The 13,719-nt window shown below is 42.1% G+C and overlaps 1 protein-coding gene across 1 annotated transcript in view; it reads right to left on the minus strand.

The window, feature by feature from the left end:
- LOC140343385 (cytochrome P450 2G1-like) overlaps positions 1-9,248 on the minus strand; it is a 22,704-nt gene extending 13,456 nt beyond the window's left edge. Inside the window, exons 1-2 of the mRNA XM_072430042.1 lie at positions 9,069-9,248; positions 7,611-7,770 (exon numbers count right to left, since the gene is read on the minus strand). Of these exons, the coding sequence (XP_072286143.1) occupies positions 7,611-7,770; positions 9,069-9,248 (340 nt within the window). The remainder of the gene's footprint in view (positions 1-7,610; positions 7,771-9,068) is intronic.
- Positions 9,249-13,719: the final 4,471 nt, after the last annotated feature.

Consider the following 13,719-nt stretch of genomic DNA (forward strand, 5'->3'; position numbering starts at 1 on the left):
AGCATCAGGCAGAGACCACAGAGTGGCACAATGACAAGATCTGGAGTTGGAGACAGCATCAGTAGGCCACAGAGTGGCACAATGACAGAGTCTGGGGTTGGCGACAGCATCAGGAGGCTACGGAGTGGCACAATGACAGATTGTACAGGTGGCAGCAGCAGCAGCATCAGAGTCCAGAGTGGCACAATGACAGATTGTACAGGTGCCAGCAGCATCAGACAGACTCCAGAGCGGCACAATGACAGAGTCTGGAGTTGGTGGCAGCATCAGGAGGACACCACAGAGTGGCAAGGTGACAGTGTGGAGATGGCAGCAGCATCAGGAGGATACCACAGAGTGGCAAGGTGACATAGTGTGGAGGAGGCAGCAGCAGCAGGAGACCACAAAGTGACCCAGTGACTGAGTGGGGCGATGGGTGGCAATTCCAGTAGAGGAAGGTGGGTGAATGAAGGAGCCCTTGGCATCTGATGTGTGGCATCAGGCTTGGACTTGACTCCAAGGGGCTCTAGCTTCTGGCTCCAATCACCCTACGTGCGCCGGGTGCAACCCGCTCTGAGGACAGGTGGGGAGTTTGACTGGGGCATTACACCTGTTAAACGGTAACGCAGGTGTGCTAAGGCAAGCTCAGGGAAGACAAAATCCTCCCATGGAGGAAAAGGGCAAAAGTTCGTTTGATATTGATTTTCAGAATGAATACAGACCGTGAAAGTTGGGACTCTTGATCCTTGCTACTTTTGGGTTAGGAGCAGGAGGTGTCAGAAAATTTATCACAGGGATAACTGGCCACAGCATCAGGAGGCCACAGAGTGACACAATGACAGAGTTTGGAGGTGGTGGCAGCATCAGGAGGCTACAGAGTGGCACAATGACAGATAATTGGCTTGTGGTGGCCAAGTGTTCATAGCGACATCGCTTTCTGATCCTTCGATGTCGGCTCTTCCTATCATTGTGAAGCAGAATTCACCAAGCGTTGGATTGTTCACCCACTAATAGGGAACGTGAGCTGGGTTCATTCAACACATTCAGCTTCTGCGTAGTTGGATGAGTGCACGCATACTGTTGTCTCTTAGCAATCGCTTCAGTGATCGATTGCTGACGGAATGACTGTTGAGGAGTAGGAGGGGCAGGAGCATCTGGACCAGCAGAAAATGGAAATAACATACAGCTCCCTTCGGCTGAGGTAGTGGATGCTGGCCATGCTTCACTTTCTGCCCACATATTCCACATATAGTCATGTTGACCTCCTCCAGTGGCTTAACAAAACTTAACTTAGTAGCTTAACTGCCACACCGCCGAGTAGGTGATTTTCCCCCCAACACTCCGCACTGACTGACAGCTACTGCTGCTGCCTCCGTGAACCCCTGCACCACTACTTCTCGGGCAGGTAGGCTTCTGCAAAGCATGTGGTCTACCCCGGGCACGTTTGACTCCTGACCTCCCACTGCTGCCAGCCTGCTGACTACCAGCCAGGCTACCACCTTGCTGGCTCAGCCGCTGCCTCACGGGCAAGCTGCCACCCTCTTCTCCTGATGATGATGAAGCCCGTTCTTCACCCGGTTCCCAAGTGTGACTGGCTTCATCATCATCGAGTAGTGTATGCACATCACTGATGTCCTCCTCAACGGTCTCTGGGTCAGGAGACGGAGTGCTTTCAACACCACCTCCCACTCCACTCTCCTCATCACTACTTGCCCGCCTAGCGGAGGAAGCAGTGGATGTCTCCTCCAGGTCTTGGCTGGGCAGTAGCTGCTTGCTGTCCTCTACTAGCTCGTTCTCATTGTATAGTGGAGCTGAGCCCACAGCATACAATACTTCTGTGGCTGAGGGAACAGCAAAGGACAGAGGCAAGTTGAGGACAGGTGAGGGCACAGGGTCTGCTCCCGGGCCATGCCATCTAAGGGTTGTGTCTGACAAACCCACCAACTGTTGGCTGGGGGTGTCTGATGTTACTTGGGATGAAGTGGATGACCGAGTTAACCAATCAAGAATCACTGGGTTGCTGGTTAAGACACGACCGCTAGATGACACCGGGAGCTCAGGCCTCTCTCTGCGACTCCTGCTGACACGCCGCCTTACTCTGCTGCAACCTCTGTCTGCGCCAGATACATTTAGGCTTCTTCCACTACTCTGTGCATTGCCTGCCACTTCTCTGTCTGACATACTTTTACTTGAACCAAATAAATAATAGTAATGGCTATTTGGATCCCCAAATAATCTTTCCCTGCACTTGTAAATCGCTTTTCTAGCACTGTCCCTAGCGCCTTCTGATGTCTCTCCCTGCACTAAGATGCTGTAAAATGATTCCTCCCTATCCTTTTTCTTATAAATCGTCTTTTCAGTTCTTTTCTCACAATGAGGTTTCTCCTAACACCTCCCCCTAGCACCTGCATAGGTCTCTCCCTGCACTCAGAGCGCTGTAAAATGTCTTAAACCAAGATGACTGAGGCTATTTAAAGGGGTGTGACATCACAGGGCTGGCTGGATGCTGATTGGTTGTATGCATGGCATTATGGGTCATCCTGCCTTTCCAGAGTTCCTTGTCCTTGTTGGAGGTACAACATATTACAGCTTAGTCTATTGCTGGATTGACTGCAGTTCATAATTATGACTTGTGTTTTTTTCTCTCTCTGTTTTTTCTATGATGTGTTACATATATCCTGTGTCATTCACCATGTATGGAGACCTTCCGTTTTTACATGCATGTTCTAATAAAGACAAGTTCTGTTAACCTACAATGGCTGTTCTAGGATGACTCCACTGCACTCAGCAATCATACTCTGCAACAGGTTATGGGCCCAGTCATCGGATAAAGCCTAGTGACCCGGCACGGCCCAGGCAGAACAGAGCCTCAAGAAAGTGTGGCTGACGTGGAGATCAATATAAGGAAGCTTTCCAGGGACATCTCCTGTAGAGAAGGAAGACTGTTTATATATTTATATATAAAGGAGGGAGAATGGCTGGAAACTCAGAGGTTAAATGCTCAGTGGCCAAGCTGAACAATGACAATTATCAGCTATGGAAGTTTAAAATAGAAATGCTGTTATCCAGAGATGACTTGTGGGAGGTTACCACCACAGAGAGGACACAGGACACTGATCAGGACTGGGACAACAAATACAGACAGGCACGAGCCCATTATAAGCTAACTAGTGGAGGATGATCAGCTCATTCACTTATGCCATGAGGGCACAGTGAAAGGTATGTGGGATGTACTGAAAAGACGGCATGAAAGATCCAGTTTAAATAGCAAGTTGTTTCTGCTGCGGAAACTTTACAAAATAAGGCTCAGCAGAGAACAGAACATGCAGGAGCATATAAATGCCATGCTGGAAGTGATTGCACAACTCAGATCAATCGGGGAGAATATAACAGACAGTAACGCCGCAGCCATGTTGTTATGGAGTTTACTAGATACATATACTGCACTGATTAATGCGCTGAAGACATAACCTGAAACAGATCTGACACTAGCATTTGCAAAAACCAGGCTCATAGAGCCATAGAGAGAAAGGAATTAGTGCATGACTCCACAGAAACTGACACCAGAACCACTTTTAAAGCTACAGACGCAGGGTTACACAGGAAGGAGACTAGGGTGTGTTTTAGATGCCACAAACAGGGACACAAAGAAAGACTGTACTATATGGAAGGCAGAGCAAATGAGACAGCGTCCCTCATATACTAAACAGAAGGTTAAAACCACAATCTATGATCCATGAGAAGGAAACTGGAATGCCACATTTAAAGTGACAGACAACCATAAATGTCAAGGCTGGTACCTCGACTCGGGGGCAACCAGTCACATGACAAATGTTAGAAGTTTTTTCCACAGAACTTGATCTGAATACAAAGAAACCATTTACCTTGCGGACGGATGTAAAATACATGCAGAAGGATATGGGAACGAGACCCTTGTATGCACTGATAATGCGGAACACAATTTAGCTATACCAGTGAAAGATGTGCTTTATTTTCCTGATCTAGATTGAGGACTCTTATCTGTGAAGGGTCTAACAAGCAAAGGACTCACTGGAAAATTCCAAGGTGACAAGTGTTCTATCCTGGACGGCAAGCGAACAATTGCAAGTGCCAAGCTGGATGATCATCTGTATCACCTCAAAACAGTGAAGGAAATGGTGAGACTATGTACACATAAGCATAACGACTGCATACACATGTGACACAGGCGTCTAGGTCACAGACTCCCAGAATGTATACAGGAACTACAAAAGAGGAATCTGACAAAGGACCTAACAGTATCTGTTGAGTGTGAATGTTGCATAAAATCCAAAGCTACAAGAGCAACATTTCCCAAAGTCAGTCAGAAGAGAGCTTCAAGACCAAGTGACTAGGTTCACAGTGATGTATGTGGTCCTCTAAAACCACCTACACCTGGAGGCAACAGGTACATAGTGACTTTCATAGATGACTATTCAAGATACACAGTCACTTACCTAATGGAACACAAGAGTGAAGTAGTATAGACCAGTAACAAGTTTCAAAAGAAGCCTCTTATAATTCGGAGTGATAATGGAGGTGAATTTACAGGATATAAGATACAAAATACTGGGGTGAGGTGGCAATGACAGCCACATATTTGCAGAACAGACTTCTTTCCAGAACAGTGGAGAAAACTCCATATGAACTGTGGCACAATGAGAAGCCAAGTGTAAAACACCTAAGAATCTTTGGATGCAAAGCATTCATCTACATTCCCAAAGAAAAGCGAACCAAACTCCAAAACAGAGCAGTGAAGGTGTCTTCGTTGAATACAGTGACAATGTCAAGGGCTACAGAATCCTAAATCCCAAAACAGACAAGGTCACTATTAGCAACAGCATAACTTTTGTGACGATATGAGAGACAATGTAATGACAACAGAAGTAGCAAGAACAGAAGAGAAAACTGAAGCTGACCAGCCCACCTCCGTAACTTCTGAACAAACAGTTGAAGTGAGTGCAGACTCTACCAGTACTGAAGAGCAGAGACAAGCAAACTCAGACATACAACCGAGACGCTCAATGAGAGAAAACAAAGGTAAACCATCTGTACGTTTCTCATACAAGGCAAGCACTGCCAGTGCCAATGAACCTACATCTTGGGAAGACATATCTCAGCTTTCAGAATAGGAAGCCAGCAAATAGATAAAAGCTGCTGAGGCAGAGATAAAATCCATGCATGACACCAAAACATAGACACTTACAGAACTACCACCTGGAAGGAAAGCCATAGGTTGTAAATGGATTTTTAAAGTTAAGTACAATGCAGATGGCACAATAGAACGATACAAAGCAAGACTCGTAGCCAAGGGATATTCTCAAAAATTTGGAAGGGACTATGATGAGACATTTGCACCCGTAGTTAAACACGCTACAATAAGGACTCTGCTGACAGTAGCCTCCATGAGGAAAATGCATGTGAAACATTCTGATGTGAAAACTGTGTTTCTACATGGCGAGTTAACAGAAGAAATCTACATGGAACAACCACCAGTGTTCAAGGATGAACAAAGGCCAGACCTAGTATGCAAACTTCACAGGAGTATATATGGTCTAAAGCAAGCAGCCAGAGCGTTGAATATAAAAATAAATGAAGTACTTACACAACAGGACTTTCAAAGGAGTAAAGCAGACCCCTGCTTATACACAAAGAAATTGGCAAGCAGATGGATCTATATGCTTATTTATGTGGACGATATCCTGATTTGGTTTGAGCAAGAAGGGGATGAAGCAGAAATACTGAAAACCCTAAATCAGCACTCTGAGACCAAAGATCTTGGCGACATAAAGAATTACCTCGGCATCCTGATTGAGAGAGAGGAAGATGGCAGTTTTCTCCTGAACCAAAAACATAAAATACAAGAAATAATTGAAATATTCGGAATGGAAAATGCCAAACCAGTAAAGTCTCCCATGGAAACCAACTAAATGAAGGAGATGAATAGCCAAGACACCCTGTTACCAGCTAATACTCAGTACAGGAAAGCGAGAGGGAAATTGCTGTACCTTACCACTGCTACAAGGCCTGACATTGCAGCAACTATTGGAATTCTATGCAGAAAGGTTTCAATGCCAAGCCAGATGGATTGGAATGCTGTAAATCGAATTATTCGCTACCTTAACGAGACTTTGCACTACAAGCTAAAGTAACCAGCGAACGATGAAAGCACCTTAACAGGATATGTGGATGCCGAATGGGTCGGAGACACCAGCGACAGAAAATCTACCAGTGGCTACCTATTTCTTCTGTCAGGAGGTGCTATTAGTTGGACTAGCAAAAAGCAGCTCTCTGTTACACTATCTTCAACTGAAGCAGAGTACGTTGCAGCAGTACAGGCAAGCCAAGAAGTTATATGGCATAACAACTGTTAACAGACTTGGGTCAACCACAGTTGGAACTAACAAAAATCTTTGAAGACAATCAAGGATGCCTTGCACTTGTGCAGATGGAAAGAGTTAACTCGAGAACCAAGCACATTGATGTGAAGTACAACTTTCTTAGGGATCTTCAAGAACAGGGACTTCTTGAGTTACTTTACTGCCCGACTGAAGATATGACAGCAGATATCCTTACAAAGCCCCTGACCGCTGAAAGACACTCAAGGCTTACAAAGAAGATGGGTCTACTGGACTAAGCCTTAGCTGTTGAGAAGGGGTGTTGGAGGTACAACATATTACAGCTTAGTCTCTTAGTCTTTAGCTTCAGTTCATAATTATGATACTAGATGTCACTGTTACCAATTCTTACTTGTGGTTTTTTCTCTCTCTGTTTTTTCTATAATGTGTTACATATATCCTGTGTCATTCACCATGTAATTTTTACATGCATGTTCTAATAAAGACAAGTTCTGTTAACCCACAGTAGCTGTCCTAGGATGACTCCACTGCACCCAGCAATCATACTCTGCAACTGTCCTCACACGTGTAGCCGCCATTTTAGAAAAAATTGCAATTCATTACCATGAATCGCAAAGGAATTCGGATTCGTTGCGAATCAAATTTTTTCTGAAACTCGGATCGAATTCCACTTTGTCAGCTTCGATTCGCTCATCTCTAGTTAGAACCCTTTTATCCACTGAATTGAGGGCGTTTGGTTATGTACATTTTATTTTTGTGGGATTGGCACAAAATGCAGCCATGCTAACTTGCTGATATTCAATCTTTTGTGCTTGACTGTACACATCACTAAATTTGTATCCACTCTACTGAATTACAGTTGTTGGTAGAATAATTGTACAGTGTATACAAACTAAAGTTTGGCTTTACAAATCTAAAATCACGCAGGTCTTTGTTGCAGAAAGGGACAGGCAATGTCCTTTCTAAAATAAAACGTACTTACCTGGCTGATTTCTTTCTTCTGTGAAAAATCGCCAAGCTGAGCATAGGGAGTAAATTTCAGCTTAAACTAATTGATCATCAAACATTTTGTATAACAAAATGAGCATAAAAGTCATAATGAAGGCTGATAGTTCTAATTATAGATAATAAATATGCAGTATTTCCAATTAATTTGACAAAACAGTTAATTAGAACTGGAGATAGTAAATACCCATAATACAGAATTTATAAAAAAAAAAAATCCATGCAATGCCTATGAATTTTTTTTTTTACCATAATCTTTAGTGAATTGAAGGGTTGGCAGATTTCCTCGAGCTCCAAAGTCATCATTTTGATCAATAAGTGCTTTCTTTACAGCCTCATAGCCACAGATCACAATGACGGGGTCTGAACCAAAGTATAGGGTGTACACTGGGCCATACTGTTCATGTAACTGTAGCACAAATGACAAACATTAATTTTTATATAAAACAAACACAAATTCACATTTAGATAACACTCAAGATCATTACCTAATGCATGGGCTTTTCAACTCATTTTCAGTTTTTAATCTTTGAGGGCAAAGATCGTTACACATCTAGTATCTCGGACAGTCATCAAGTTAGTAAGGTGTGGTTTGCAAAAAGTCAGAAAATGTCCCCATGTATGTGAATATAATGATCTTTATATGGTCCTGATCTAAAGCATTGAAGTGCTTTAGGGTTTTTTGTTTTCCTTTTTGTGAAATCACAAAATGTTTGAATAGTAAAACAATGTGAAGGAAACAGTTAGGTCATGCAGACAAAAGTGGTAGAACAAGAATAACGTTCCAGGAACAGAAAAAAAAAGGAATGTACTTTGTTAGGAGAGGCATGCAGAGGGATGATATGTAAGCATACTCTTATGCATATATTAAACAAACTGTGATATAAGAGTTTAGAGATACTGATTAATTTATTATAAACAGCCTTAATAGGTATAATCACAGTGGCATTACAGAAAGCATCTGAAAATCTGTGAATGGCATTGGATTTAGTAATTTAGCCATGGAGGAAGAAAATCATTGTGGTGTCTATTTTTAGTTATAATGTTTTTGAGAGGCAATGCATACATACTCTTTTGCACTTATGTCCCCAGGTCTGCACATCCCCTACAGTTTAAATGAAGAATTCCTATTTTGTACTGTTGGATGATATTTATATTTTATGGAAAATTCCTAATGTTGGTCATAATATAACAGACATAGGAACACAGTTAACAAAGTTAATAGAACCATAACAGTGATGTCAAGTCAGCTATCATAGTTTGGTGGCAAGATTGGCAGAACACCACAATGCTTATGAATGATAGATATAGCAGGGCTTAGCTAATCCAGCTACCCGACAATAACAGCTGTCAGGTTGGCTGAGCTATACTATATTTGTCATTGACAGGTATATATCAGATCTCAACTCATCGCTCAAATTCCACTCTCCAGTCAGATGTTAGAAATGTTCTGATCAAAAATTGTAACTATCCGGCCATCAAGGATCGTGAAGAAGGGTTTGTTATCATTATAACACCAAAGGTTTTTTAAGATATATTAAGCACAGTCTAACAAGCCATGGGCTATTTAAACTTACATTTTCCAATAAAATAAAAATGAGAAACGCAATTCTTAAATTATAAAAAAAAAACAATAGTTGGTAAATTCAGCACTAGATCTAACATTAGGCAAAGAATTATTTGTTAAAAATGTTTAGAATATCTCACCTTTATAAATGAACTCACTAATGATCCTATCTTTATGTTTAGCAAGTTTCCAATCAGGGGCAAAGGAGTTGGACCTGGTGGGAGACCTTTCTTCTTATACATTGTCTTCCATGTGGAAAAGATGAAATAACATGTGCAGAGAAGTATCAGCACTGCAGCCAACAATCCTGTCAGTTCCATGGCAGCACAAAGACTAAAATGCAAACCAGCAATAAACTCTCTTGGTTCGTTCAGAAGGGTGGAGCAAAATTTGGACAAACTCCAGTGGAACCCAATCTTTTTTAAATTATTTTTTACTATATTACTTTAATCTTGAAAGTTCGATTAATCCTTAAAGCAGACTATTAGTCAATCGTCTTTTTATGTCCAGAGTCTTTTCGTAGATAAAATTATATGTGCATATTCACTCCTATGTTTTATAATCTACCTATTGTGCAATGCAAGTATTGCATATTTTCGATATTACATGGTAATGTGTTCTGTACAATCTATAATAAACCATACAAAATAAGATTTAGATTTTGCCACATATGGGCACTGGCATAATCAAAGAACTAATCTGTGTTATGTCACAAAATATTCCTGATTTGTGAACAATGAAGAGTCAGTGGAAGTGAAGATATGGGATGCATTTATTGTAACATCTTGGTAAAACCAATCATGTTTGTGATATTGGGGATAGCAAAAATATTCACCTAAATGTAAAGAAGTGGAGGCTAGAGTCCCTCATTAGGGCCTTTGTTTAACAACAAACAAGGATTATATAATTCCCCTTAGCAGATGTCTGTCAAGACAGGTCAAGATGGTGGACCCTCCGAGTCACCAGCCTAGGTGGCAGAGATGTGCACGGGGTGCAAAATCTAAGCAACCGCTTGGTCTTCTCCAGAGCCTCTAGATGTGAGGATGTTACACTGTGAGCAGTTGCCAGGTTGCGGCCCCCGTGCTTGCAGAGGCTGGTGACTGCTGACAGATAAGAGTAAAGCATGGTACAGGAACATGAGACAGGTACACAGGAGAATCAGCAGCAGCAAACACAGACCAGGACAACCAAAACCTGGTAACAATGCCAAGAAGACACTCCTTGTTCAGGCAACTTGCCAGTTACTTCCTTTTTATAAGGGAGGTCATGTGCCAATGGGAATCACATGACCAACAAGTAAGAAAACCCACCACCAGAAGGAGTGCAGAGCCGAAGCAGCTCAGGTGGTGTTTACACTTCTGCCAGCATATGAAATGGTTCTGCGGAATATTTGCATTCTCTGGGGTAAAAGGGGCAGCTCTCAGGGGATGGCATGATTTAGACCAAGAAGTGACCAGCGGACAGGATTTCTGAACAGGGCTGCTGCTGGCTGCAGAAGAATGTGAGGTGGGTGACACAGACATAGACACAAAACCCCTGGTCAACCAAGCATCCTTCCTGACCCACTAGTTTAAAACATGCATTGTTAAAGTTAGAAAATTGTGTCTACAGCTGTCATCAAAGTCAGCATCTGGCAGAAGGGTAGTGAAGTGGTCTCTGAGCTCTATTTAGGAACACATTTATAAACAACATTCATATTTCCAATACACACTTCTCTTCAAAGTCGTAGTTGGCTGATTTATAGTTGGTTATGGAGAGCATTTTGAGACCAACTAGCCTCCTAGGCCTAAGGAAAGCTATGAAATCATTAAAAGGAAGGTACCCAAAGATAGCTTTGCCACATCCCCTTAACATCACTTAGAAACATGTAATTGCATTTTCTTTGGGATATTTTAAGGCATGCATCTTCAGAACTGAAGTTCCTTAAAAATCTTAAAAGAGTGTGAAAAAACATTTTTCTAAAAGCCTTGAAACCAAGATTAGCCAGTCGGCAGTTCATAAAATCTGAACCTGGGGAATTATGAATTTTGAGAAAGTAAGAGCATCATAATCCCTCTCAGATAGCCCCCACCCTGCTGTCATTGGATGGTCCTATTAGTCCTATCTCTGTGTTGGCATAGAAAAAGCCATGTAAGTCTAGCAGAGGAAGCTCTCACAGATATCATCTTGTTGCTGAGGACAATGGCATTCACACATTGAGCACTGCAGGGAGCCCAGTGTTTCGGACTAATACCTTGAACTTTCTGGACCAAGGCAAACCAATTTTCACCTAAGTATTATTTCACAGTTTTCACTTTTATTTTACACTGTTGCTATTATTCTGTGATTAGTCTTTATACTTTTGTACCTGTTTATGTGCTGTGTTTTTGATATGTTTTTACTGAACACTAAAAAAAAGTATAGGCTGAAGCTCTGAATCCTCTAAATAGAAATAGTGTAACTTGCTAATTCAAAAACACTATTATAAACATTGTGATTACATCCCTGTTTGGAGAGTCAGACTTAGAAGCAGAATCATAACTTCAGTTGTCAAGGGTTAAGATGTGTGCTTTCATTTAAGCATGTGGTGGCAGTCTACGTATTCTATATTTGTGGTAAATTAAACCCGTTAGCACCAGAAAATGGCACCAGAAAATAGGAAAATGGATACATATGCACCCATTTTGTCACACACTTAGAAACAGGACCACTGGGGGATGCTACGATTTGTATGGGGGTGGTGGGAGTCCTGAGAAGGGCCAAGGTGCAGAGTTTAAACAGTAAAAAGGTTTTTTTACAGAGCCCCGGACGGTGAGGAGGTTGCGCCGCTGGTTACTGGCAGGTTGCAGTCCTTGGGCACACCAAAGTGGGCGAAACACGGTACCAAATTACAAAACAGAAGGATATTTGAGGAAGGCTAGGGTCGATGCAGGCAGCAAGCAATAGAGGTCAGGTCACACACCAGGATTCCATTGCCAGGGATCCAGGAGACAGACGCCAGTGACACAGGGGCCACTGCGAGCAAAGGGACCACAGAAGATACAAAGCAACAGATGGCACAGATGACTCAGGGATATCCAAAGACAGGAACACTGGAACAACACAGGGAAGTTGGCTGGACAACATGGGGTTTACACAGGAGCTGGACAGAGAAAACACTGAATAAAGCACCAGGTGAACAGGAACTAGCTCAACAGAACTAGGGGCTCGGCACAATGGAGACACGTTGCACAAATGCTGAGTGGTGTGTCTGAGCTAAATAGCCAGAGATGGTTAAGAGGCTATTTCCTGATTGGCCAGCGAGTTGGACGAAACTTATAAATCTAGAATGAAGGCACGCCCAGAGTCATAACTCTGCACATGTGCAGGAGAGAGATGCCTGTGCTTTAAAGGGGAAGAGGTAAGTATGACACATTTTCTAGTGCCTTTTTCTTGATTGATCTTTAACAGGTTTATTATTACACAGTATTTATATTTCCCCTGACATATTACACAGTTAAATCACAATTAATTCATATAATTAGGCTATCTCCATCCCTGGCACCATCTGTTACTTACTGGAAAGCAAACTTTTCCCAGAGAACTGAGTAGTTGGCTGACCCTGTTCCCTCTCCCATTGCTGCAGCATCTTCCTTCTTTACCTATGTCATTTTTGTGCAACTTCATGGCACACATTTTTCATCTTCCTTAAATGACTGATTTATAAGCTTACTCAAGAGTAGAGGTATAAGATACAGACCCCTCAAAATATTTTTTTTAGAGATTTAGGCCCTGATTCACCAAGTAAAATCAGAGGCTCGGTCATGCATTCGAATTCGCGATCCAAAGTCGGAAGCCTTCGCTCAATTCAATAACTAAATTTCAGGCTTTGGTGTATTCCCGCGGAAGTTAGTAGCAGAAATGAGCTTGCAGCTGGAGCTGTGCATCCCCGGCAGCTTTACACTGGCGAGCTTGCATTAAAAGTCACTGTTCCCCTAAAAAAGCATTCTTTCTAATAGAACACATATTACCCTTAGCTCTAAAAAAAAATGTTTGTGCTGTTCAAATGTTTAAAACATCTATATGTGCTAATACAAAAAAACATATTTACATATTACATTCTTTCCTGTTGAGCAAGAGTTAACTGAGTTCAGCTCCTCTACACCTGTCTAAACGTTTACAACGCTTCCGTGGGTGAAACCTCGGCTTTGCCATCAGACTAGATTTTCCCACAAAAGTCACAAGCACACACACGTTCTTGTTTGCTTCTATAGATAAATATGTACATGTGTTTGTGTGTGTGTGTATATATATATATATATATATATATATATATATATATACCACCTGTGAGATAATTAATAAAGAAGCACTGGGGGTGGGGATATAACATAGAGCAAGGAGCTCAGTCAGTAGCTTGGCTTGGAGAGACACAGACAGGGGTTTGTGTCAGCGCAGCTCTATTTGGAGACACAGCCAAATGGACTGTGTGAGAGAGCTCGGCTGAGATACTCAGGAAGTCGGTCTGGGTGAGAGCTCAAAAGTGTGTAGAAGGTTGCTGAAAGCTTGGTTCAGCCCTCCAGCTGATTGATAGGGATGTCTTGATGTATAGTAAGTGCCGGACAGGCAAGGTTTTCTTTTGCTGTTTTGTTATTTTATCTGCAACCTTCAATAAACCTGGCTGCGAGTTGGATGAACCAGAAAAGTGTCCTTTGACGCTAGCAAAGGCGATCCTAAGCATAACCCCTCACAATATATATATATATCGAAATGCATATCTGTATGTATGTATGTGTATATATATATATATATATATATATATATATATATATA

The sequence above is a fragment of the Pyxicephalus adspersus genome, chromosome Z (assembly GCF_032062135.1).
Source record: "Pyxicephalus adspersus chromosome Z, UCB_Pads_2.0, whole genome shotgun sequence".
In the NCBI taxonomy this organism is placed as follows: domain Eukaryota; kingdom Metazoa; phylum Chordata; class Amphibia; order Anura; family Pyxicephalidae; genus Pyxicephalus; species Pyxicephalus adspersus.